The 27,926-nt window shown below is 42.4% G+C and overlaps 1 protein-coding gene across 2 annotated transcripts; it reads left to right on the top strand.

The window, feature by feature from the left end:
• Positions 1-284: 284 nt before the first annotated feature.
• lpar2b (lysophosphatidic acid receptor 2b) lies at positions 285-25,033 on the top strand. Of its 2 annotated transcripts, none has more exons than XM_069665281.1 (5): positions 285-642; positions 10,944-11,417; positions 12,558-13,052; positions 15,857-16,116; positions 21,452-25,033. In XM_069665281.1, the coding sequence occupies exons 2-5, from the start codon at positions 11,162-11,164 to the stop codon at positions 21,560-21,562; spliced, it is 1,122 nt and encodes a 373-aa protein (XP_069521382.1). In that variant the 5' UTR covers positions 285-642; positions 10,944-11,161; the 3' UTR covers positions 21,563-25,033. The 2 variants fall into 2 exon arrangements, with proteins under 2 accessions (XP_069521382.1, XP_069521383.1); XM_069665282.1 differs by lacking the exon at positions 285-642 and adding an exon at positions 5,306-5,359.
• The last annotated feature ends 2,893 nt before the right edge of the window (positions 25,034-27,926 follow it).

Here is a 27,926-nt window from a genome sequence, read left to right as displayed (position 1 = left end):
TTTACAATAATATCCCGGTATTACTTCACCTCAGTACACAGGGAACCACAGCCCTGACCTCTGTTTAACCTTGTCCATCAATTATTCACCTCCCTCCTCTGTCAAAATCATAAGGAATAAAGTCCCTGCTCGCACTGTCAATCAATTCTGTGCCTCCTCTCATTGGCTGTTCACCGTCCTCGTCAGCCGACAGGGGGGCAGCTGAGGGCGGGGTGAAAGCGCTCAGGTTGGCAGCAGCAGCATTCCAAGGAGCTCCTCCAGCCCGCTCCTTTGTCACACAGAGAGAGAGAGGCGGCTGCAGCGTAGGAACCGTGCCGCACCCTTTCTACTCCTCCTGGGACTCACCGCGCGGATCACTGCGCACAGGTAACAACCGCCCAAAACTACCGGAAGCACGGAGAAACGTCCTAACACAGGTGGACGGAGACTATCCACTAAAGTTTGAGTTTTTGGGACGGAAGAAACTGCTGGTATGGAGCCTCGGTAGAAGGACAAAAATATGAACAATAATTGCCTTTTATTTTAGCCGCTTTTTTTCCAAGACGGAACTGTGCGTGAGGCGACCTCAGGTACGAGACTACTTTGTTTCCCTGCTCGACGAGGATCTGGATTTACTTGATAAACGAGTTTACACAAGAAAAGGTGAGTTCAGATTTTCCCCCTCATACATATTTTTCTTTTTGTGTAAAAACGTTTCCCCTGTGAGTTTAAAATAAGTGAAAGAAAAGACAGATTTGAGGCGAGTTAGTGTGTTTTTATTGTTCCTCTGCCGGGAGATACGGGGCTCTCATTAGCATGCTAAGGCATCTGCACTGTCTGGAGTTCATTACAGCCGGAACATCCCCAACACTGTCAGTTAGATCATGCCCTTTCTGAGAAATGATGACATATTGTAATGCAACCAAGAGATTTATGTCTTATCCTCAAAGAGGCAGGGTTGTTTTTCTTCCGTGCAACAGGAGAGAAATAATAATTGATTTCTCTGTAAAGTCCTTTGATTTTAGCCGGGTGTAACTTGCAGTAAATGACAAAAAGAAGGTATAAATTGGCTCACAGATGCCACAGATAGACAAATATAATGCTAAGCTTTAGGGTATTTTACAGCGCAGGTGTTTCCCACAATCCAGTGGAATGCAGTACAACAGTCCTGCCATAAATCTAATCACTGAAGGTTGAACGGTTCAGGTTTTGTTGACACTGTAGACTCACCTCTGCGGGTATTTCTGAGACTGTAAATAGTGTTGGTGCTGCAATACACTCAATACACTCAAATGTGTCAATACAACGGGCTGCGATTACACATCATTTCCGTTGTCTGTTAAGCTGTTGGTTCCTTTTTAATGACTTTATTGGTGGTTTTGTCGATAAACTGTCAGGAAACAGTAAAAAGAGGCCAATTTGAAGTCATTTTTTCAGGCTTAAACACAAATATATTCAATTTAATGTCTTTTCAATCAGTTGAAATTGTTGCAAATCCTCTTATTTTGGTCTCTGAAATCTATACGTTTCTTTTCCTAATCGATGTATTACTTAAAAGAACAGACCTACAAACTTTCTATTTCTATTACAGTCCAATACAACGTCACCACAAGAGTGATAACACTTTTTTTGTGGTACCAGAAGAAATATCTGTTGCCCCATATTAGAAATGTACGGAAGCCCTTATCGGACATTCATCCATACATTTTATTTACTCCGTTTTCCCGCTATAACAAGTCATTTCTGGTCGTTTTCTCGAGATCTCAACTTATTTTTCCCTTGTTGGTTTTCCCGAGATAACAGATTAATTTGGCCCATTATCTGGAGATAACAAAACTAATTTTCTCGTGATAACGGGATAATTTTCAGGCGATGTAGAAAACAAAACAGGCTGGTCACTGATGTTACAGACCAGGACATGCCATGCTGCCACTGCCAACACTAATGAGCTGAGTTAAGCCTGTTTCTATGTTTGTTTTGTGCCTTTGCAACTCTGCGGATACGAGTTCTGATCATCTGCCGTGACAGAGGTGCCGCGTCGTTATCTCGTGAAAACGTTAAAACGTGATAGATAAGTCGAGATCTCGACTTACTTACTTACTCGTTTTACTCGTCATCACAAGAAAACAGAGTTAATAAAATGTATGGATGCATGTCCGCTTAGGGCTTCCGTAGAATGACCAAAGGTTGCCGTCGAATGTCTGATCAGATTTGTAATGTTGCCAGTTTATTCTTTAAAGTCAAAGTTTCTGATTTAAATCAATATTCTTGACTTTATTTGTTTCGGCAAAGTTTTATGATTGTTTGACACCATTCAACGCTGAGAGTGAGTTCGTGAGTGAGTGAGTGTTTTTTTCTCAAAGTAAGTTATTTAAAAAGTAATTGAATAAATGTCAGGTATCTTAACTGCACTCGATGCTTAACTGATCCTTTATAATTTCTAACTGCTATCGTTGGCCTCACAGAACTGGATCACCTTTATTTTTGTTCAGGTGAAAGATAAGCTTATTATAAGAGTCCAAAGTAACTTCCTTTTAAAATCTTTTTTTTTTGTTTCAATGTACGATGATAAAAAAAGAAGAAAGTCCTGTTTGAGAAGCTCGAACTAAATCTTTCATGCGTGACGACTAAAACGATATCTGATGATCAAAGCTGTTCTGATATGCGTCTGAATGATCAGGGAGGGTCGACTTACTGTTATGTCTAATGTTTATCCCAACTGAATGTGAGGTTATTAAGTAAACAGATTAATTAGTATTCATCGAGAAGAGAAAAGTTCAGCACCTCAGGTAAACCACCTGAAGCAAATGTAAAATGGAATCATTAGTAAAATAATCTTTAGTCCAGGAACTCTGATTCTGAGATTCAAAGCTTAAGAAGATATTCGGTTATTTTTTATTTGCCACAACGCATATCATGCATTTTAATCCTCTCCAGGAAGTGTGAAGTTTGCTGTTTTGGTTACAATCAGGTGTCGTGTTAAAAAAAAAGCCCCGTTTGGTAAATCGACCACATTGGTTTCTGTGTGTGCTACTTTAGATTGAGAGGAAGTGTGTGTGTGCATGTGTGCGCATAATTAAATAGGTAAAGATTATCTCTATGCAGATGACACCCCCTTGTTCCCACCAGTTTCTTGTCAGTACTTCACAGCTAGATGGTTGCGGTTTTGAAGAGGCGGTTAATTACAACAAATGCACCCCAGAGAGAGAGAGTCTCACACGCTTCCACCACCTCCGCTGTACTACGGATTTCAGTCACGGATCTGTGTGTGTGTGTGTGGTGTAAGTCTTTCCTATCGCAAAGAAGTGCTGACTGAAGTCGATGTGCTGAGGATCTACGTTAAGAGAGAGAGAGAGAGGGAGAGAAAGCGGGGAGGAGGGAGAAGAAGAGACTCGGGTGTGGCCGCTCTGGTAATGACCGGTTTGCATTCAAACCAGTGTTTACTGATTCAGCCCAGTCCATTCACACACAAACACAGACATACGGTGCATGAAAACACACAGTCATGCAAATGCAGGCCTGTCGAGCCACACAGAGTGAAAGCAGCACGGTGAACTTTGTGACTCATGGAAGCAGATACTCAGTTTCTGTGGAAAGAGAGAGAACACAGTGACGCCATGCTTAAGGATGAACCCAAAGCCTTTATCAGCTACACTTAAATTATAGACTTGACACTATCCTAGGGCTGATTAAAAATCGATGATTAAAATAGTTTGAAACGAATTTCCTCATCGATTAGTTGGGTCTATGTTATGATGCACGGCATGCGCTGTGAAAACGTCACTGGGGGCAGCCAGCCAATGCCGCGGCTAGTTAAAGTCTACAGTTAAAACGTCTGTCAAACGTCTACAGTAAAATTTAGCTTTTTTTTTTTACAGATTAATCGATTATCAAAGTAGTTGTTCGTTGCAGCCCGACATAATTCAGATACCGCTCTCTGTTGTGTAACTTAAGGAGAGGCTAAAGCCAGCAGCCAGATAGCTTAGCTTAGCACAACGGACTAAGTCTGGCTGTGTCGAATGTATGGTGTAAAAAAATCCTATTTGTTTAATACTGAAAAGTAACGTGAAAAGCATCGATTCCTGTGTTATTGATATTTGTGCTGGACCATTTCTTGGCTGCAACCAGCTGCTGGAATCTTTGTTACCAGCCAAGGCCACAGAGCCGAGGTCTTTTTAAACGGGTTAAACAACTTAGAGGTAACACGGTAATTAGCCGGGTAGAGGTGTTGGGTAAGATTTTGTTTCTTTGGACAGACCGAGGGTAACTGTTCACCTTTGTTTTCATTCTTTATGCGACTGTCAAGCTAAGTTGATGCTAACTTTAGCTTCTTGTTTGATGAGAGCGGTATCAGTGTTGTTATGTAACTGTAAGAAATGTAGATGAGTATTCTTGGAAGCAGCATTGAAATATCTTGTGTGTGTTTGAGCCATGTGTCTGGAAACTTTATTATTACAATTACAGGTATTTTACATTAATCACTCTTCTTATAACTAGCTTTGGTTACTAGCTTTAAAGACAAATGTCCATCTCCTCAGTAGCTAAATGCTCAACTAGTCACTAATCGCAGAACCCGCCGGCTATTGTACGACAACGATTTAGCCTCTCGGGGCGATGGCCAATATTTTAGCTGTACTTCCGGTGTAGCAAACAGATATGTGGACACCAGATATCCAGGCAAAGATTTCTGTGCGATGATCGTTGTTTAAGGTCTGAATAGCAACTTGAGAATGGAAACTAAGTTCAGAGACGCTTTTTAACTTATTCACAGATGTCTACATATGAAAGCAGATCTTTTTTTTTAAAGTGAACAAAAAGATTCATTGTTCTCAGACTTCAGCTCATGACTTCCCAGATTTCATTTTGGCAAACGGGCCGATTGATGATCTCATCCGTAATCGCTGCTGACGGCTGCATGAAACGACAATTTAACCATCTGCTATCTTACATCATGAATTAACACGCCAACCTCAACTCCTATCACCCTCCTTATCTTCTGTCACTTTCATTTGCATCATATACTGACTCAGACGCCCCTCAAACCTCATACCTGCATATTTTGCACACAGTTTTCCTGCACAAACCAAAGCCTACTCAAACCAGAGCAGTACTTTGACTAACAGGGAAACCAGAACGCCTCCAACACCAGAATCTCGTCCCTCGCCTACAGATTCTTTATTCATATGCAGATTAACTTTGTCTGCTGCGGCAGGAAACAGGTGTAAGGATCACGGTGTCTATGGGGGCTGTCTTCACATCACAGCCTGTGATTGCAGCATCCTGTGTCTCGCACCTGCCGCTGCGGCTCAGTGGTAGCGTTGGTCGTCTTTCAGTCTACATGTCGAAGCGTCCTTGGGCGAGACACTGACATAGCCAACAGGTAACGGTTTGTCTACTTTCACGTCTGTCTGAGTTTTACTAACTGTTCAGTACTGGGATGTTTAGTGTGTCTAACCTTTTAAAACTCATGGCGATGAAGTCGGTGTTTGCTGCGTCTGTTCACGATCTGAGCCTCATCCCACTTGTAGCTTCAGTCTTGATCTGTGTACGCTGTAAAGTAGGGCAGTAAGTAACACATTTATTTTACTACTACGCAGTTTTGTGACCTTTGGTACTATTGTGACACACGTTCAATTTCACATTGCTGCTTTGCATGTGCTCTGGTTGACTGTACGCAGAGTCCATCATAAGAGAGAGGCTGGTTGAGGCTTGTTTTAGCCTCCGTGTGCAATGTGAAATAGCTGAACACACTGTATAAGAGATATTACTGTATGTTGTTTTTTTCTATTGATAAACAAACCTGTTCCTAAAGTTTAATAAGCAAGAGACGGTAAAGCTTTAAAGATTGGGAAACCTTGGTTTAAAAAAAGTGTAAATGGTTTTATTTAAATCAGAACACGTCTGACAACAAAGGAGGAAACAAAATCACAACTTTACCTTTAACTTTCTTTAAATACTAGCACAAAAAAAATGCCACTGTCAAACCGATCTTGAATTTAGCTTCACAGAAATCTCTTTTAAATGTTCCCATAAAATGTTCTGTAACCTGCTGGACCGAGACAACAAAGGATCCAAAATCTACTTGTGTCCACTGAATCTTTTTTTTGTCATGAAAACCTGGTGCATACATTACCCACAATGCAAATTGAGCTGGACAAATCAGTAGTATAGTAGAGTGTTGTTTTTCTAGCGCTTACCAGCACCGACACCGACTCCAGTGACATCACTTGAGGCACGCCTCTGGAGCCACAAAGCACATATAACTTTTTTTTCACAATGCAATGGTGCTCCCTGAGACCCGTAACCAGAGGTTGATGTTTTTAAAAGGAGGCTCAAGACCCACCTTTTTAGTTTGGCCTTTAACTGACTTCTTTTACCCTTTAAGTCAGGCCTGTTTTTATCCTATCCTATTGTCTGTTAGCTTTTAGGTCCTTTTATCCTATTGTCTGTTAGCTTTTAGGTCCTTTTATTCTATTGTCTTTTAGCTTTTAGGTCCTTTTATTCTATTGTCTGTTAGCTTTTAGGTCCTTTTATTCTATTGTCTGTTAGCTGAGTTTTTTAGTTTTTAGCTCCAGTGCTTCCTCATGGGGGGCCTCCACACTGGGAGGTGTGTCTGGTCTGCCCGCCGGGGCGTCGCCCTGGAGACCCCTCGGGCCTGGAGGACTGGGGGGCTCTGCACCGTGTGCGGAGTCCACCCCAGTCTGTCCGGGTCGGGGGTCTCGGGGTGATCCCTCTCAGTGTGGATGAGCTCCCCATAGGCGTTTTTTTTCCCTGTCATGGTTCCTCGGTGCCCTGCCATGTTATTACGCTGACATTTACTGTGTGTGTGTGTGTGTGTGTGTGCGTGCGATGGATGCGTGGGTCGGGGACGGGTTTTTATTACGTGTTGCATTTCTGTTGCATGTTTTTATTTTTATTCTTTGTGAAGCACTTTGTGTGGCATTTTTAATGTATGAAAAGTGCTATATAAATAAAGTTTGATTGATTGATTGATGAAGTGTAAAACTGGTGTTTACCTTTTACATAAATAAGATAATAATGAGTTTCATGTAATGACGTTAACAGGTTTAACATTTAGAGAAAAGACCCGGTGTTGCTTTAGTGCTGTAGTGCGACTAAGCAGGCGATAGGAGAAGAAGTGTCAGTTGAAATACTGGACAAAAGGTTGTCCGACCCGTGCATCTCTAATCCAGCTCACACTGAAGAGGGCTCACACTGAATACAATGCTTGCAGGTGTTTCATGTGATGTGATTCATGCACTTCCTGTGTGGCTTTAGGATTGTCTTGGTGTTTTAAGATTGATAGGGAGCAAAGCTGAGGTGTGTCTTTTTAATGAAAGTTGGCATAAATGTGTGAGTCATTATCTCCTTAAGCTCTTATTTAAACACACTGAGACACGAAGACAATCGGAAAGGTCGGCCAAAGAGTTCAGAGTTTTGTCCCGATGTAGGAAGGAAACGGAGCGACTGTTAGCGCACGACTTTGATCTGAAGGGTCTGGGGTCAGAGGTCAATTGTAGTGCTCGTGCTTGACTGACGGCTGGAGGCTCTGGCAGACACGGAGGCGTTCGAGAGAAACAGAAAATAAACCGTACAGCACAGACAGAGACTCACTTCCTGTGTGCAAAACCACACAGATGAGAACCTTTCTATCACACAGGCACACATCTGCACGCCGACACACCACAAACACTCTATTAGGAATCAACCAAAGACTTACTGTTGCTTGTGTTTTGGGTTGTGGAAACAGAATTTACGGCTTTAATTCTGTATTTGTTAACATTTTAAATAATTATGGTTCTCTTCACAGTTCGTTCCAACTTTAGTTTAAATCGTCTCAACAAATGTTCTTGTAACTTCAGAGCAGAACAACATCAGAGTGTATTCTTTTTCTTTCCTGCTATCACATCAGTGATAATCGAGGTTTTGAAGTTTCCAGAGGAACCCCTGTGATTAACTTCCCTTCTATACATTTGTTTAGACATCAGGCTGTGAGTTCTTCACCCCTGAGACCGCTGTATGAGCCTCGAGAAGCTAGCCTGAACCTTCTTGTTAGTTGGGTCCCCCAGACACCACCCTCCGCTGCTTTCATCTTGGTTGTGTATTGCCCTTTGTTGCTTTATCTCAATTAGCATAGCCCTTTTGGTTAGCCCTTTGTTGTCTGTTACCCAAGATATATATTCTGACTAGAGCTGACTCTAGGTTTTCTACAACTTGCTGTGATGATCTCTCTCCACTGCGCAGTGAATAAAACTCATCTGAACTTCTTCTACAGGCTTCTTGCACTTCCTCCCCTGTTTCACATTTCCTTTAATGAAACGCTTTCCTCACAGTCGTGTCTCATCCATCATTTCACTCTTAAACCTCTAAACTTCTCACTCGCTGCACATTTTTCCTGATCCTGATTTGGCGTCTCTCTACACACACACACCCTCGGTCGGAGAGTAGAGAGTGGGTCACTGAGGCTCCCTCCCTGTGCGTGCGTGCGTGCGCGTTGTGCATGTTTGGATTGAGATAGAGTTACATAGCTGGATTGTGTAATTGTGAGGTGTGTCTCTGCTGTAGGGAGCCGCTCTGCTGTCTCCATTGTCGACAGAGTTGAACTTGAAACGGACAGTGAAGTGAAGTGCGTGTCACGACGCAGCGCTGGCTTTCACGTGGAAATAAGGACTGTGTGAGGGAGGGTTGTTGACTCAAAACTCACCGTGCAGCTCGAACAAGTTTACCGTAAACACTGGATTAAAGCAGGTTGTTGTTGGCCACATTTTAATGTGTGCCTTAAAGAGAAGGCTGAGCTGTGGTTGGTTTCAATTACAGCGTCACAGTCGTGAAGCTCTTCCATGTTCCTGTCGTGACTTGTCAGCCTGCATAGATGCTGCTCATCGGCTCTGTTGTAACGTGATGATACCTGCTGCTGCTGCGGCTCAAGACTTTCTGGTTTAGACATCGTTAACAAGGCAGCTTTGTGAGTAAGACATTGTTTGATGTTTGAATAAAGATACAAGTTATTCAGATAAAATAAAACATTTCTAATATCTCAGGTGTATCCGTGGCTGTATCTAGGCCGTTGATGTGCTTCCATGGGGTTAGCGAGCAGTTAAATCTCTGAACAGATGATGCATGTTTGTCCAACAGCTACTTCTTTTTCTAATTCTGGATCTAAAACAAAGTCCTCGATGCAAATTAAAGACCTCAAAGATTCAACATAAACCTGTGTCACCATAACAATCACTGTGATGATGAACAATGTCTTTTATAGCTCCGAGCCAGACGGTGTTTGTTCCTTTTTTACATTCCAGCCCCGCAACAAACTCCCATTATCTTTCTGCAGAGTTTTCCATAAAGCAGCTGTTGTCCGCTAATGAAAACATTTCCCGTCAGTCTCTTTTTTTTTTCAGGTCACGTCGCTGTCGTTGTTTAACTCTCAATTAACCTGATGGAAGTTTTTAATCAGCTAGTCCGCTGATTAAAGCTGAACTGCTTGATTCAAAGTGTTCACCTGTTTTCTGACCTGGTCTGTGGTTTGTTTTCTTTTAGGAGACCTCTGCGGATAATTTGGCTTCTGGTGAAAACCTGAATTAAAACCAGTGTGAGAATCTTAAACCGAAAACAAGCTGAGCACCTTTAAATGCTCTGACAGACGCCCCTCTTAGCTTTATTCTGCCTGAGAAGAGCGACGGACACAAATGCGTTCAAAGCATAAAGTTTAACACGTGAATTTGCAAACATGTCAAAGATATTCAAAAGAAGTCTGCTGCTGGAAAAAATATGTCTCTTAATTCGCTGCTGTGTCAGTGTAATGTTTGTGTGGTTAGAGGTTTCGTAGGTTTCCTATACAATAGAGAAACTTTCCGTCCTCTGCACATGAACTGTGAAAACAATTCCTGGTCAGACTGCTTCTACGTCCTTCACGTGTTTGAGTGGAGGGGGACTTTACAACAAGCATTGATGCATTTCTAATGTTGCATTGGCTTTCTAGCTTGAAAGGTGATTGTACCGCTTATCATTCTTATAAACCTGCAACAAACATTCATCGATGTCGATTAATCTGCAGTTAGAATCTTTGAGAATTAATTGATCTATAATCCAAAGGAAAACAGTGAAAATGTTCATCACGACTTCAAGAAATCTAAAAACCAGAAGATTTGTCACACAGAGGTTCATACAGAGATGTACGGTCTGTGAAGCTTGTGTTATTTGGGGTTATAAAAACAAAATGTATTAGAATTATTATTTTGTCCTTTTGCCTTTATTGTTAGTGCAGTGGCGGCGATGTGGCACCAGCGCCCTGACTAGCTTGAATTCTGATTAAAAAGTGACAACCCTAACTCCTTATAATATTATAATAATAATTGTCCAGGTAAATTAAAGTCATAATCTGGTAACACAATGATGACTGAGCCTATGGCCCACTGATGAAAGCCTTTGCATTTGTCTGTGGCGACTTCACAAGCGGCGCCCAGTTAGTGACGCGTTCTCCATCAGCCAGCAGTGGTTGGTCTGCCAGAGAGGGTAGGCGGAGCTCAGCGGCTGCTTTTCCGCTCTCTGCAAGTGTTGCGAGTAAACAGTAATCTACTATGGCTGAACAAACAAAGAAAAGATGGATGACTACAGATACAACTTCAAAAATAAGTGAAAATCCAAAGAAAAAGAAACAAACTCGACGCTCAGATGAAGCAAACAGTCTGAAAAGGAAAGCGACCGTCAGCCAGGAAAATCAAGAGTTACAACCGGAGCCAACCGTGGACGACACACATGCAGCACTGTCTGGATATCTGAAAAGTGTGCTCCTGCAATTACCGCTTATCGCCATAGGTGTCGCCAAAGAGAACGAAACTGAGATCTTCGAGATCACAGCTTTAACTTACAGTGTCTTACTCTTTATCTAGACGCAGCTTTTAGAAATGAAGTCATGTAACGGTTGTGTTTGTGTCCTAAAAAACTGTACCTTCTTTTGTCCACAGATTGAAGCTCAGTGGATCCAGAGTCCAGCACACTGAAGCCATCACTTTTACCCCTCCAGTCCTCACCTGTCCAGCTGATGGCATGCAGATCTCCAACCAACCGGGGCGGACGAGTCTGAATGGCGCCCTGAACCTTCTCTGCTCCCTGTCTGCGACGCCGCTCTCCTCTCCGTCCTCTTCACCTCTTCTCTGATCGCACATCCGCCCAACGTCTCAACATGGATATTGACACAGAGGACACAGAGGGATGCTACTACAACCAAACTGTCAAATTCTTCTACGAGAAGAGTGGGAAGAACATCAGCAGCACCTGGCGAAATCGTGACTATGTGATCGTCACTCTGGGCATGACGGTGTGCTTCATCGTCATCTTCTCCAACCTTTTGGTCATAGCCGCCATTTTGAAAAACAGACGCTTTCACATTCCCATCTACTACCTGCTGGGAAACCTGGCTCTGGCAGACCTCTTCTCAGGTACAGATGTTTTATTTCAACTTCAATTTATTAACTATACAACTATCACTGAGCTGCACTGTTACATCTGATATTTCTTGTCACATCAACTTTAAGAGCTGCTACAGATCAGCACAGCACGGGGACGGGTGTTTTCTATCAGCCAGCAGTGGTTGGTCTGCCAGAGAGGGTAGGCGGAGCTAAGCGGCTGCTTTTCCGCTCTCTGCAAGTGTTGCGAGTAAACAGTAATCTACTATGGCTGAACAAACAAAGAAAAGATGGATGACTACAGATACAACTTCAAAAAGAAGTGAAGATCCAAAGAAAAAGAAACAAGAAGAGTATTACATCGTTCCAGCGGATTATTTTCCAATGCTTTTCTTAAATATTTTCATAAGTAAATAGAAAATCTTACATCAACACTTTAGTTCACTTTGAACTAATGTTTCTGCAGCTATCGCTGTGTGAGCACATTGGAAACAGAATGAGACATTTTATTTACATTCCAGAAAAGTCTCTGATCCAGCAGATATCAAGATTTATCGTACATGTTTTGCATGTTAAAGTTATAATCTCGAAGATCTCAGTTCCGTTCTCTTTGGCGATAAACGGTAATTGCGGGAGCACACTTCCCAGATATCCAGACGTCCACGGTTGGCTCCGGTTGTAACTCTTGATTTTCCTCGCTGACGGTCGCTTTACTTTTCAGACTGTTTGCTTCATCTGAGCGTCGAGTTTGTTTCTTTTTCTTTGGATTTTCTCTTATTGTTGAAGTTGTATCTGTAGTCATCCATCTTTTCTTTGTTTGTTCAGCCATAGTAGATTACTGTTTACTCGCAACACTTGCAGAGAGCGGAAAAGCAGCTGCTTAGCTCCGCCTACCCTCTCTGGCAGACCAACCACTGCTGGCTGATGGAAAACGCGTCACTAACTGGGCGCCGCTTGGGATTTTTTTTCTACAAAAGTCGCCACAGACAGCCAGTGGGCCATAGGCTCAATCAGCATTGTGTTACCTCATTCGGCGATAGAGACTTAACAGACATTTATTTACATGAAAATCTTCCAGATTATTACTTTCAGACATTTAGTAGTCACATGAAGTGTTTGTGGCTCTTTTAAAATCATTTCTCAGGTAGTAAACCTTCACTTTCCCGTTCCCAGGTGTCTCCTATCTGCACTTGATGTTTCACACTGGTCCCTGGACCATCAAGCTGACGAAGCACCGGTGGTTTGTGCGTCAGGGGCTGATCGACACCAGCCTGACGGCTTCTGTCCTCAACCTCCTTGCCGTGGCCGTGGAGCGTCACCAAACCATCTTCAACATGCAGCTGCACAGTAAGATGAGCACGCGGCGCGTCTTCGTCATCATGATCTTCATCTGGCTGGTGGCCATCATCATGGGCCTGGTCCCCACCATGGGCTGGCACTGCCTGTGCGACCTGCCCAACTGCTCCACCATGGCGCCCATGTACAGCCGCAGCTACCTGGTGTTCTGGGCCCTCCTCAACCTGCTCACCTTCTCCGTCATGGTGGCCGTCTACACCCGCATCTTCATCTACGTGAGGCACAAGAGCAAGCAGATGTCGCAGCACACCACCCAGATGAGGCACAGAGAGACGGTGTTCAACCTGATGAAGACCGTCTCCATGATCCTAGGTGAGGAAGCACACACACTGCTGACACACGTGAAGGGCAAAGGCTCCCTGAAAACTACACTGTAATCTCTCACCTCTTTAGTCACGTCTGTATTAGTGGTTGATTTCTTCTGTCAGCTGTAAGCTTACCTTTAAGTGCAACAGTGAACCACGTCTTGTGCAAGTACAAACAGCTGAGTGTGCTTGTGCTCCTCGTTTGGATTCTTAGATAACACAGTAAGTAGAGTGTAAGGCTCCTAATGACATTCATTCATTATTTTGTAATCCGCCAATTCATTTTAAGATTTATCATTTTAAAAAATATCCTTAACATGTGAAAAATGCTGCATTGAGCCCAAAGCGGAGTCTTCAAATCTCCTCTGTCGTTATTTACAATCATAGATGACGAAGCAAAGCAGCTAATCCTCACGTTTAAGGGCCTAGAAGCAGCAGATGTTTGACTTTTTTGTGTGAAAAATGACTAAAACGATCAGTCAGTCCTTGAAGTTGTCCACAACTTGCATTCAGCTAAAGGATAAGTTGACTAATCGTTGCAGCTCTAGTTGAGTCAGCGTTGTTTCACTTGCAGTTTTAAGCAAAGTCATAAACCTCAGAGAGAAAGTGACTCAGATGCTGGAGAAATCGAACCTCGTGGAAAAGCTTGTTCAGGACTTAAACAGATTGGATGTTGGTACAGGTCAGTGAACGCAACACAGAACAGGAGAATGATGTAACACAAGAAAAACATGCGGTCAAACTGAGCAGGGTAAGTCTCACTTTGACAGACATCATGTAGAACCACGTGTCTCATAATAAGATTAAAATAGTTTTTTAGATAAACGGGGCGACGCCTGCGAGCTAGTTCAGGCAGACACTTCGAGCTGCACTGATTCACACTTGCGTCATCTCAACAGTCGCCTGACAAACACTTCCTCCCAGTGTGGCGCTCTGTTTAAGCTGAAAGATTTCCGGTCTCGCCCTCTGCTCTGTCGTTGCTATCGCTGCCTCTGCACTCTGACTTCAGCCCCACCACCGGCCCAGCATCCACCTGCAGGATCCGGCGAGGGGTTTCAGAGATTATCTCATCACTCCTCAAAATCTGCAAACACAAGCTATGTTATGCTGCTTCAGTAAACATGTCGATCTATACAAACGTGAGCTGTCTGACTGAAATGTCTGTTAAGTCTCTTTCGCCAAATGAGGTAACACAATGGTGATTGAGCCTATGGCCCACTGATGAAAGCTTTTGCATTTGCAGTATAACAGAACAGAAAACTCACAAGCAGCGCCCAGTTAGTGACGCGTTTTCCATCAGCCAGCAGTGGTTGGTCTGTCAGAGAGGGTAGGCGGAGCTAAGAGGCTGCTTTTCCGGTCTCTGCAAGTTTTGCGAGTAAACAGTAATCTACTATGGCTGAACAAACAAAGAAAAGATGGATGACTACAGATACAACTTCAACAATAAGTGAAAATCCAAAGAAAAAGAAACAAACTGGACGCAAAGCGACCGTCAGCCAGGAAAATCAAGAGTTACAACCGGAGCCAACCGTGGACGTCACACGTGCAACACTGTCTGGATATCTGGGAAGTGTGGGAACACAGAGCGAAAGTGAAATCGTCGATATTGCAACTAATTAATTGTAAAAAGCCAATACACCACATATGTCTGACTTTGGTCCTTGAACCTCAGATACCGACCATTCTCAGGGAAACGTTCACTTGACTCCTAAAACGAGGCCTCTGAAACCTTCAAACCTGAGCAGCACTCTTGTTGACATGCAGGCTCTCCTCTCAGCGTGTCTGTACTTGTTAAACCAGACTTCGCTCCCCTCACACGATCTCTGCTTCCCCTGCCTCCTGGTTTCTCCTTGCTTTCTGCCGAACTGGCCTCACACCCTCGCCGCTCTGCTCTGTTTCCCAGCCTCCCCTGCTCCTGCTCTCTCGCATTTTGAACTTTCGATTAAATTCCTCAAAGTTTTCAAAATGTTGCTCGTCTTTCTCCCGTCGCCCCGGCAGCCGGGATTCAGCACCTCTGGCATGTGAGGAGGGCGAGGAGAACCCTGAGCATGCCCTGACAGGGAGCCGCATAGTTCAGTTACTGTGACACAAAACAGCTCCTCTCCTCCGTATGACACCACAGAGAGCGTGTGTGGTGTGCGATGTCGTGCTTCTATATTTGTGAAGACACACTTTAAGGATTTGACCTTCACTGTGACGACTTTTGACTCTAAAATGTTCAATATTTAAATTCCTTTCAAAGAGTTTCGAGTTTTAATGTGAGGTTCGGCATGTCGTTTTGACGGTTAAAGTTTTGGGGCTGAGGAATGCATTACACGTGTGTCCGTGTGTGTGTGTGTGTGTGTGTGTGGTGTGTGTGTGTGTGTGTGTGTGTGTGTGTGTGTGGTGTGTGTGTGTGTGTGTGTGTTACCACATCGTTTTACCATTTCCGTCTTTAGCGCATGCATGTGCATACATCAGTGCTGTGAATGTGTGCACATAATGAATTCCTGAGCTGCCTAATGGAGTATTATGATAATGAAATCTGATCATACAGACTAAACCCAGTCCACACGCTGACATGTTGTGTGTGTGTGTGTGTGTGTGTGTGTGTGTGTGTGTGTGTGTGTCTGCGCGCATTGTCTAGAGAGGAATTTACGGTACATTCCCTCTCTCCCTCAGCTGCCCCCTTCTTCTTCTTCTTCACATTCTTCACCGCTGTGTCTGTTCATTTTCTTTGCTCCTCTTTTATCTGCGACTCTTCTTGTTGACATTCAGTGTTATTGCAAGTCTCCTAACGACCTTATGTACCCTTCATCCTCCCCCCGACAGGCTTTTTCGTGCTCTGCTGGACGCCCGGCCTGGTGGTGCTGCTGCTCGACGGGCTGGGCTGCGACCGGTGCAAGGTGCTGCGCTACGAGAAGTACTGCCTGGTGCTGGCCGAGTGCAACTCCTTCGTCAACCCCATCATCTACTCGTTCAGGGACAAGGACATGAGGAGGACCTTCAAGGAGATCCTGTGCTGCCTGTGCGGGCGGGGCGGCAGGAATGAGAGCAGCTCCGGAGTTCACTTTAACACCATGGAGCACGAGGTACTGTCTGAGAGCAACGGAGTCGAAGACAGCAATCACAATTAAAGCACTAAGGACTCTTAAAGAGAAACACATAAAGTACGACCATGACAGACACTAGCTTTGCAGCTTTGCAATGACTAACTGAGAAATTGGCGTTAATTTTAAATCTTTAACTCTTTAGTTTCCACTCCTAAAGAACCTCAAAAGTAAGTCCATCTTATTTGAAGCAAAGGTTAAAAACATCCAGGTGCACTCAACAAAGTCACCCTGTACATTAAGAGGTCTTTTTCACCTCATAGATGAGCTGCAACGTTACCGTCACCGTTCAGTCACACGGCCCTAAAAGAGTCGCTTTTCAGCCACAGCAGGGAGCTTTTCTATTAAAACATGCAGCTGTACATTACCCATCCAGCACCAAGCATCAGGCTGACACAGTTAGCAGCTAGCTGTAGCATTCTGCATCTTTTTAGTAGTTAAAGAACCAAATATGTTCCCCTTTAGATGGTGGAGACCAAAAACAGAGCAAAAACAGAGTGAATACTGGATTTGGATTCGTCGGTGGACAGAGACTGTGTGCTCAAAATATACCAACTTAAGGAGATGATGAGTATTTTTGCTGCCCCCAAGAGGCCAACAAAAGAATCAGTAATCGCAGGTTTAAAGAGACGACGAAATCAAAAGCTCCGTTTTCTGTGTTTTTTCTTTCTTTAGTTCGATTTCGAGTCGAGGTTTTAGCAGCATCTTCCTAGCAACAGGAAACTATTATATTCGAAAGCAATCGGACACGCTGTTAAAATCTGTTCAAAGTACACTCCTTTTCTTCCCCCCAATGTAGCTAATGCAAAAGATAATGAGGCTTGCGTATAGAAAGGGTCGCACCGGATACTTATAACCGTAAAATAGACCGTCATTGGATGCAAATGTGGGGATCTAGTGTTTGAAAGCGTCATACTTTGTTACATCATTGCTGTTTGTCTGTACTGCTTTGACCAAACATAAATAAATGTGCTTCTGCTTTTTAGGTGCTTTAAACTCTCTAAACTCTTTGTGGAATATGAAACCTCCGACTTTTAACTCTGTTGTCCTGAATCACTGTGACGGCTGACGTTAGGCTGGCTACTCAGAGTATGAATGCATTGTTGAGCTCTTTTCTGCACACAAAGTGCAGTGCAATATATAAGGCAGGGAACACACACACTGCTCTTACAGAGGTGCCAAAAACCAACATGTGAAGTTGTGGTTAAAAGCTGATTTTGCTATGGCTGCTCTTCTCCTGACTGTACAGCAGTGTCTCCTTCCCGTGTGTTTCCGTCTTTCACTTCCTTATTGACACTTTATTACAATGAAAATGAATCTCATGCTGAAAGAAGAGTCATTTCAACAATAGGGAAGGCCGCGTAGATTCGGAGCGGTTGGTTTTGGTGTTAACAATCGTGCAGACAGAACGAAAAGAGCCTGCACGTTAAAGTGAGTCAGTGTGAGTACAGACAAAAGTTGCAGTTTCAAAAGAAAATTAGGACATTTTTGCAAAATTCTGGTTTGGTTTTTGTAGAGAAGTGACTGAGAAAGAGGAATTGGCAGGAAAAAGCAGTGACGATCTTTCTAATATGTAATTTTGATTACTTCAGCCTTGTAGAAGCAAGCATATTTCAATTTTTTGCCATTAAATAATCACTTACAGAGGGACGAGATTTCCCTCCTATTTGAGCTTGCTGACCCTGCTTAAAGTCTCACAGGGTCCACTCACCATCACTCCTTTAAACATCGTTCATGCTGAAGCTGAATGTGCACCAAATGCTCAGCAAAAACATGCAGCATGACCTCCCCTGAGATGAATAAAGGAACTGAAATAATGGAGGACAACATAGAAAGTTGCGATGCGACGTGCAAACTGTTGTATTTGCAGCTGCGGGCCCCCCAAAGACTCTTTACGGCTTTAACTTCACTAAATTTGTTTGTCATTTCTGAGCGCAGACGGGACATTTTGTGCTCCTTTACACCCACAGAGTCATATATTGTTGTGAAACGATTATTGCATGAGAAACGTATAATACGAGCAAACCAAAATCACTTTTATGCTCAATAAATCTTTGGAGTGTTTTCTGTCGTCCACATATGTTCACAATAATCACTTTCTCACACAGCTCGGTTCATGTGCCTTCCTCTGCTCTGTGCGCACTGCAACCCTAAAGCTCTTTGTCAGTGTAACCCTTTATTACTGAGATCCCACAATAGTGCCTTAAAGACCCGTCATTGTGTCTGCTTTGCTTTTACACCTCCAACCAAACAATTCAGGCACATTACTGCCCCGCTATGTCATTTTGGAAAGCATGCTGCATTCAAGAAGTGATGAGAAAGAAAACATCGTCTTTGTCTAATGTGAGGATTAACATACGCGTCAGGAAGCTGCTTTCTCTCGACAAGTAATGGTGGTCCTTTTCTGTCTCTGTTACGCAAGCACACTGCCTTCTTTTAACATTGTGGGTTCATATACATCTCGCTACTGTAAAGGTCAGAACCTCTGATAAACCCACCACACAGAAAAAGTCCCTCAAAGCCATTTGCACACTGTGTTGCACTGTTTAGGGGAAGCGTGTTGTTCTACCAAGAATCTCGAGCAAAAACGTGCACACCAATGTGCTGCTATTTTCAACATCTTGAGTTTGCCTGCACACTATTCTTAACATAATAATGTTGCAGTTTGTCACAGCCAATCAGAGAGTATGAGAAGGTCGTTTCTGAATGACTGCTTTGGCTCCAGTCTTGTGCGTACAAAGTGCAGTGCAATATATATATATATTGAGTATGGGCCTGGGTGGATTACTTAATCGGCCTATCAGGCACAGGAGCAGGAAGTTAAAGGGTCCGGTGGTACAAAGACAATAACTTCAAAGATACACAAAATGACCACAAATGGACATAAACATTAACAAAGAGACACAAAATAACTAAAAAGAGACGCAAAACAACAACAAAGATTCACTAGATAAAAAACAGACACAAATGACCACTAAGAGACACTACACACAAAAACAAAACCACTACAAAGATGCTCGAAACGACTACATAAATACACCAATATCACCATAAAGAGAAACAACAAAGACAAAGAGACATAAAATGACTACAAAGAGAAACATACACAAAAAATAACCAGAAATAGTCCCAAAGACAACAAATAGACACAAACAAAAACAGACAACATGTAAAGACACAAGAAAATAATGAAACGACAACAAAGAGATTTAAAACAACTTCAGAGATTTGCAAAATAACCACACATAGATACAAACAACTACAAAACACAATCACCACAAAGAGACACAAACGACTACAAAGAGGCACAAAACAAACGACTACAAAGAGATGCAAAATGACCAAAAACAGACACAAACGACTACAAAGAGGCGCAAACGACTAAAAAGAGACACAAAACAACTACAAAGAGATGCAAATTGACCAAAAACACACAAACGACTACAAAGAGGCACAAACGACTAAAAAGAGACACAACACAACTACAAAGAGATTTAAAATGACCACAAAGAGACACACACGACTAAAAAGAGACACAAAACAAAGAGATTGCAAAGAGATTTAAAATGACCACAAAGAGACACACACGACTAAAAAGAGACACAAAACAACTACAAAGAGATGCAAATTGACCAAAAACACACAAACGACTACAAAGAGGCGCAAACGACTAAAAAGAGACACAAAACAACTACAAAGAGATTTAAAATGACCACAAAGAGACACAAAACAACGACAAAGAGGCACAAAACAACGACAAAGAGGCACAAAACCACTACAAAGAGATGCAAAAGCACTACAAAGAGATTCAAAATGCCCACAACGAGACACAAATAACTACAAAGAGGCACAAAACAACTACAGAGAGATGCCAAACGACCAAGGGGTTAAGAAAAATAACCACAAAGAAGCACAAACGGCTCAATTGCGAGTCTATTTCCAACCTAGGCGGGGTCAGGAGCCTTTTACACATCTGTTCCCAGGGGCCCGTTGTCCCATAATCCACCCCTATCTGTCACTATTGGTCTTTCTTGGACAATCATTTTTTATACAACATATAATCCATGTGCATGCAAAAATATGCTCAGAATGTGTCACCTCATGCTCTCAGGATTAAGACGTAATATAATTCCGTACATGTGTTCATCATGCAGCCAGGATGTCAAAGTTTCCATGAGGCTAACTTCACAAAACATGGAGGAGGTGGCGACCTTGATCGTACCGCTCTGATCTCATAAAACCAGCTTTTAACGGTCACACAGTAAACACGTTTATTTAGTGCATTTTATTACCTAAATGCCATTAACCCTGTTGCATTATGTTACCTAGTTTATAGGGAGCACAACATTTCTATGTCCTCTGTGATCCGTGTGTGTTTATCTGTGTGTGTGTGTATGTGTGTTAGCTTGCGTGCTCGTGTTAAACGTGTCCAGATGTGTGCTTGTGGTTGGAGTGGGTCATGCTCCTCGCCACATTTCCTCTGACTTGTTATTCTGGCATGTGTGTATGTTGGAGGCATGCTCTGTGTCACTCCCTCACACACACACACAGAAACACACACCGTCTGTTTTTGCCGCTCGCAGGAAGTGCAGTCATGAGTTTGTGGTCTCTCATTTGTGTATTTGAACATAGTTTTACATTTTTTTGTTTGTCAGTGACTTTAAGATCAGAGAGGATAGTTGAGATAAGGAGGAGATTGTTTGGACTCATTTGCATTTGCTCTCTCCGTGTGTTTATAGTAAAATATGTCAGGCTATAACAAGGAAGTAAGATCAGAGCAAAACATTAACTGTAAGTACTCTTAAAGGGAATGCCAAGCTATTAAAGGGATAACTTTATATTCAAACTATATTCTTTGTGTCCAGATTTCACATAAATCAACGTTTTGATGCTTATTTTTTCACACTTTTATCGACGTATTGTTGTTGTGACAGTTCAGAAACATTTTCATATTATTTAGGGTTTATTTTTGTACAAATATTGTTGCAACTAATATGAATAAATGCAAATATCTTCCCACATCTGTGCTGTGTTTGGTCATGTCTGTCTGCATGCTTTTCAGCGCGATAACCAGTCAAATATTAATTTTGGAATCATGTCAGACTGTGTGGAAATCTTTCTCTCGTAGCTCGTTTCGCTCTTTTTGCTAGTTCTGACACGACTAACCCAATTTCTCTCTCCTCTCCCTTTCACTTCCTGTTCTTTTTTCTGCTGCACCTAATCCCCGCTCCTTTGTTTATTCTTCCCTCCCTTCTTCTGATTCCTCACCTCCTTCCCGCCCCATACTCTCATCTGTCTCTCCACCTCTTGTCTGTAGAAGTATAAGTCGACTCGTGCCGCCGAGCTGACGGAGAGGAGCAACGGGGCGCTTCTCACCCGCCTCAACACAGAAAAGGACACGCCTGTCTCGTCAGGAAAGTGGAATTGATGTAAACAACGATAAACCTTCAACACACGAGAGACACTGAAATCCTCCCATCTGTTTATGCTCACGTTAAACAAGCAGTAAGACTCCAGCGGGGTGTTGTGACAGGGTCAGAAACTGTTTAATCTGTGAGGAGAGTTCAGATTTTTGCCTCCCTGCACACAATGGTTCTGCTGTTTGTGCCAAAGAAGAATTACCTGCCTTCTCATATCAGCTCGCCAACGGGAGGGTTGACTTCTTATTCAAACTGAAGCGTGGCTCAAGAGGCTCATTTGTGCTCATTTGTGCTCCATCACGGACGGTGTGCAGACAGAAGGAGTCAAACCTTCCATTACTGGGCCATTAAAACAGCATGGGGGGACATTGGAGAGCTCATTTCCTGTTGAGACATAAATGAAGCGCCATTTCTCCCTAAACACACGGTGGTGAAAGAGGAAGGACTAACCGCCTCAGAGCGATTGGATCATACTGACGGTGCCTGGAAGAAATGACTGTTAAGTGCCATCGTATAAGTTCTGCCACAAATGGCTTCAGTAAATTCCTCATGGTGGATTTATGTGTATGTGAGCTAATCAGGTACACCCAGCTAAAGCTAAAGCAGTTTAATACAACAGTCCTGCAGTGAATCCTCCACTCCTGAAGGTTTTAATGTAAAGTCATGTTTTTATTTTAAACTGTTGATTCGTCTTTGTGCTCATTTTGTCTTCAGTTTGTGTTGCTGTTGAACTTTGCTCTTTAATACACATTTAGTCAAAATGTATTGATACAAACCAGGTAGAAAAAATAGTAGAAATACTTTTAAACAATAACAAAACATAATATTATTTTTATTATAAGGCCACTGAAGCCCCTGAAGGAAACCAGAGCCATGACGTCTAACAAGCTTATTTGTTAATGGCTAATAAATCATTCAACACTGTTTAATTCAGCAGTAACAGGCCATTATTTGATGCTTAATTTGGGTTGCCAGGTTGTGAAAAATGTGTAACTTGGTCCCCCTTTAAAATACACTTCTTAAGATCTTAGAGATCTTTGTCCTCAAGGGTTTGGTCAAACACCATTTAAGCCAGGTTCAGCACTCGTCTTGGCCTCATCGCCCCGAGTTGTTCAAAAGATTTAATCTGGAAGAATTGTTTTCTGTCCAGGATCAGGTAATCCGGCTCACTTGTATCCCGGTTATTCAAAGAAAACTGGATGGGAACGACCTTACCCAGATACTGACTTTCAATGATTACCAAATCCAGATTACCAGTGCTCTCAATGTGGCTTCATACTACTTTTGTCCACAGACGGGGCTGCCGAAATCCACACAAAACAAAACATCCTTACAGTTGCTTTTATTTCAATTTCGGATGCTACTGGCTGTTTCCTGATGACGACATAGCCTCTGGGGACAACGGTGAACATGCCAGGCGTGTAGCCAGCCAGCGATAAACAACCTCCTTTTCCGCGGGCTCCATTGTTTGCAGAAAAAGAACCAGTTTTTCTTGTGATTGACTTTAATAACGGGTCTTACCTTTGCCCAAATTTCAACATCATTATGTAGGTTTGTCAAGTCTGTCTTCAAGAGGAGAAGAAAACTTGTAAAATGTTTGTTGAACGGAGGTCGGATCGATCATTTCTGATGCATTCGAGGAAGTCGGGAAATATGAACGCTGAGCGGCTTTCGCGACAGCGCGTCAGGGAATTTTAGATCTAGATCAGATTGTTAGCTGTTAGCATGCAGATGTCTGCTTATAGCGATTAATAAGAAGCTAAATCATCGTCAGATAGCCGCTGATGGGAGCTGTGATGTCATTACGGATTACGCTGCTTTTGCTCTGCTCTTGTTTCCTGAGTACAATCGTAGTACAAACTAAAACAAGACAACAACACTTGCCGTCCCGGAAATCCACGTTCTTGCCTACAGATTCTACATTTCTATGTAGAGTCTGTAAGTAGAGTTTTGTTTGAATGTTTGATGTTTGATATTATCAGATATTTGGCAAAATATTTAACAGGGACAAAATCCTTTATTTTTTCCACAACCCCGAAGTCTGCCATATCTGCTATGTCACTGTAGGAAACGGCCATTTAAGAGCAAAATATGTAAAAAGAAAAGTCTCAACATCATTGTAAAAATCTTGTTTTGTTTGACCAATTTATAAGTTTAAAACATTTTGTTTATCTAATCCAGCCTGAATCCTCCCCTTCGCTTGGATCAGGATAATCCAGAGTTATTAAAGTTATCCCAATCCCGCTCAAAAGTTCTGAACAAACCAAACTGGAGGTTTTATCCAGATAAAAGCCAAGATCGGATTACATGATTTTATCCGTAATCATTTTTTTCTTTTGAACAACCTGTTTGATCCCTGTGTGCTTTTACGCTGCTATTTCTGCTTCTTTGTCTAATTCTTTATGTTATAATTTCCACCACCAGCACAGCAACGTATCATAACTGTAAATATTAGAAGTGGCATGAGTGTAACTGCATCTCTTGGACTATTTGATGTGTTTAATGTACCTGAAGACCTGATGGATTATTGCACTGACAGAACACTTTATCAGGGATTTACGATATATATTTTATGCAAACAGGACAGATTGATATTGAGGAATGAGTTTGTGACCCTTCAGTTGATCACATTTTAATTAACCATTACGAAAAGATGATTAAAAAGAAAGCTAATTATGCTGAAAGAGGACAAACACCAACTTTTTTTATAGCCTGGCAACTCAGGTTTTCTAATCAATGCCTTAGTACTCACCTGAAAGCTTCATTTTATGACCTATGAATGGTTAGAATTTTATAAATAAAGTTTTCCTTTAGAAAGTAATGGAAAGTACAATTCTGGTTCAATTGATAGAAGATTTTACAAGTTGGTATGTTAATAGTTTAACGTGATGCTTAAAGTGTATGACGTGCATTTCAGATTTCTACCCATTGAAAGTGGAGGAAACGAGTCTTAGTGCCTTGGAGCGGTGCTGTGGTTCAGTCTCATCACAAACAGATATGTTGCAGTCCCAAACTGTAAGCTGTAATGTTTTTAGTCCCTGTGTGCTGCTAACACTGCGATGTTTGCATCGTGTAAACCGTCTCTGTGACAGAAAATACTTTTATCGTGTAAATTAATGGTGATATAAAACTTTATTTATGATCACATTGTAACTGTAGATATCATGTACAGTATTCAGTGCACTTAGGCAGATCTGCCAACTCAAAACAAACATAAAGGGAAATCAATCAAGTCTTTTTCAGGAGGATATCCAGAAATGTTCCTGTCGCGTGCGGCTGAGCGAGCAGGACAGCTGAGCTGAAGCTTTTAGGGTTAATGTATTGCAGCTGATGTTAATGCTAATATTGAGTAAAGATGATATCAGGATGTTTGGAGGAGAGAAGCGTTTATGCCTGCTGTGTTTTGGTTTCCTGTGTCTCGTTTCCAGCCGTGATAATCTCCCTCAGTAACTGACAGAGACGTCATTAAAGACTTTAAATACTGACTCTCCTGTGGCCTGTTTACACAACTTTTCCTTTGTTTTTTCCCACCAGATTTAAGGTTATTTCTCTCTAAATTTGTATCCAGACTGAATGACTCTTTCTGACATGTTTGCTCCTTTGTCTTCCTTTGTTCCTGCCCGTCCTTCACAGAGGCAGAGAAAACCTCTTGTTGAACACTGAGCCTTTCCTCGGGTTCTTCATCTGCTCTCCTCCTCTCCCCGGCCCTCCTCCGTCCTTCTCCTTCCTCCCCTGTGAAGCGTTCTGCGTGGACTCCTTCTTTATGTTACCCAGAGAGAACCTCTTCAGCGATATCGGCTCTTTCTTGTCTGTTGGCAGTGAAAATCTCTTCTGGGAATTCTTCTCCCTCTTCAGGTTATCAAGGTTCAGTTTATCCAGGACGCTCTTCTTCCTGCGTTTCTTGTTAGGCAGCGCCCCCTTCAGTCGGCTCCAGGCTTTGCTCAGAGGCGGCTTCTTCTTCTTCTGCCAGATGAAGGTTCTTTTAGAGGAGGAGCCTCCCATAACAAAGTCACCTGCAGGAGGAGGATACGTGATCAACCTGGGTATTAAAATGGTTTACAACACAAGTAAGGAAGCAAAGACATACTAAGACTTTTTGATCTATTTAATCATTGGTTAAATTAAATTTTGAAACATTCGGTTTAACAAATTCAGATTTTTGTTCCCTTACAAGTTCAAAGCTTTTGAGAAACAAATAACGGAAATAACCTGAACATACAGACTGATCTGTGGAGGATCTTAGTCATCCAGTTCATGCTGAGTCAAAGTTTTATCCCAAAAGGCAACTGGCCTTCTCATCCGGGAGGCTCCTTCAGCTCTAACCTGACTGGTGAACGGAGCTACAAATATAAGCCTGTGGGGGTCATTAGCATGCTAATGGGTATTGTAGTCAAACGAGAGTTGTCACATGCCCTGTTGACCTGGTATCACCGAGAGTTGTGAACTCTTAAGGGCATGTGTGGGGTCGTTGGGGTCACATGAGTCAAGGTGTGGATGCGGTTTAATCTTCAACCAAGTCCGGCTGCCTTTAGGATAAAACTTTGAACCTCAGACTGATGGTAAGTTGCTGTATTGCTGTAAATGCAGTGCTATTTAAATGTTGGTATAAAGGCCTCCCATGAGGGCGCAATGGGCCTCATGCAGCAACAGCCTCTTAAATTTCTATTAAATTTTCTCTTAATTTTCTGTTAAGAGAAAAAATAACCAAAATGAACCACCCCAATCTGCTCGGGAGAACTGAATGATGAATCCCACTTGATCTCAAACTGGAGGTGCTAATGTTTCTCAATTTTAAAACGTATATTTCCGTGCACTGGACATTTTGTTTTCTTATCTTGGTAAGAGGTCTCTCCGCCAATCGTAAAATATTCTCTTACCTAAGTGACGAGCAAAAATAAGAAAACATTGGTGAATCCTGGAAATCAGTGGGTACGAACAAAATCAGAAAAAATCGTGCATAATTTGTTCAGATGTCGCTTCTCGCGTGAGGCCTATTGTCTCACATGGAGTGTGCAGAGGCCAACCAAATTTCCCACATGTATCGTTTATACACTTGAAGGGAACCCAGAGTGCACTTTATCATTTTTATCCACAACTGGGGCATCCATGAGGGCACGTTTTTAAGACACGGGAGCACTAGGGGATGCGATTGCCCCCTCTGCCCCACCAGAGTGCACCACTGTGTTGAGTAGCTGTGAGCTTTCTTTCCACAAACTGCTTTGCAATTTTTCCATATTTTATGTCCATTATAGCTGCATGTAGACATAAACAGCAGGGTACAGGTTACAGACATATTGGGATGTTGTGTTCATGAAATATGCAGGAAGACAAATTCACAATGAGCACATATTTAAAAAAACAAAAAAAGGTGGTTTTAGTCGTTTTAACCTGAAATAACTTGTGTTTTAATTTAATGTTTGTCCAGAAGGAAAGGCATGTTATCGCCTACTGTTTGATATCATTTTACAGTCTCAACTTCTTTGTAGTCTGGTTTGAAACACACACAATGCAGTATTTTTCTCAAGAGATAATAAAAAGATGAGCCTTCACAGCTTCAATATTATATAAACCAATATATAATGGTAGTCTGAGTTAGGAGGTGAAGTCTACATGTGCTCTTGTTTACACGTCAATTACACTCAAAGACACAAAAATGTCCACACACACCTGTTTTCTTCTCCGCAGTCAGTCAGCAGAAAATCTTGTTCCTGGTTTCTGTCCTCAATATGAGAAGCTTCTTCTGATCTTTTCTCTCATCACCACCAAGTCTGGACCGGATCACATCCCACCACATCCTCCTTCGGCAGAAAGATGAACTGTGAGAATCATCTTGTCCTTATTTCCTGACTTTTTCTTTTTAACCTGCAGCCACCAAACAGGAAAAGACTGAACTTGTTCTGTGACATTCTTTGAGGCTGACTGCGTGTTAATCTGCTGTCTCAGAAACACCTTCAAAGTTTGGCCTTTTAAATATGTCCTCAGCCTCTTCCTGCATGTGTCAGTCATACGACTGTGTGTGTATGTGCAGCGTCTCTGAGGTTCAGGTGTGTTTAAACACTCTTTAAAAAGGTTAATCTTCAGAGCCGTTCCTCAGGTTGACAGTTTGAGTTGTGACAGCTCAGGTGTTACAACAAATTAAATGACAGATTGTGACGGAGAGGCAGCGTGCACATAACCAGGAAACCACAGCAGCTAAATGGAATGCTTGTTAATTTTATTGTGTACACCTGTGGTGTTCTGTGGTGTTAAGAAATATTTGATTCATGTTTCGACATAGAGAATTGGATCAACATGTAAAAATGTGACACAGCAGGCTTTAATAGCTGGACCAAAGTCCACACAAGATGTCTGTAATGAATATCAATGTCGTCT

This window comes from Semicossyphus pulcher, unplaced genomic scaffold, assembly GCF_022749685.1.
Source record: "Semicossyphus pulcher isolate SPU_LCO1_2020_fin unplaced genomic scaffold, fSemPul1.0.p SCAF_17, whole genome shotgun sequence".
NCBI lineage: Eukaryota > Metazoa > Chordata > Actinopteri > Labriformes > Labridae > Semicossyphus > Semicossyphus pulcher.
The sequence above is the reverse complement of the archived record's forward strand: the minus strand, read 5'-3'. Positions and strand labels throughout refer to the sequence as shown.

Excerpts from the sequence above, each read along its gene's own strand:
- lpar2b (XM_069665281.1), top strand. The coding sequence starts at position 11,162 with ATGGATATTGACACAGAGGACACAGAGGGATGCTACTACAACCAAACT. Across the intron at positions 13,053-15,856 it reads GACCGTCTCCATGATCCTAG|GCTTTTTCGTGCTCTGCTGG; the intron begins GTGAGGAAGCAC and ends TCCCCCCGACAG. Across the intron at positions 16,117-21,451 it reads TTAACACCATGGAGCACGAG|AAGTATAAGTCGACTCGTGC; the intron begins GTACTGTCTGAG and ends TCTTGTCTGTAG.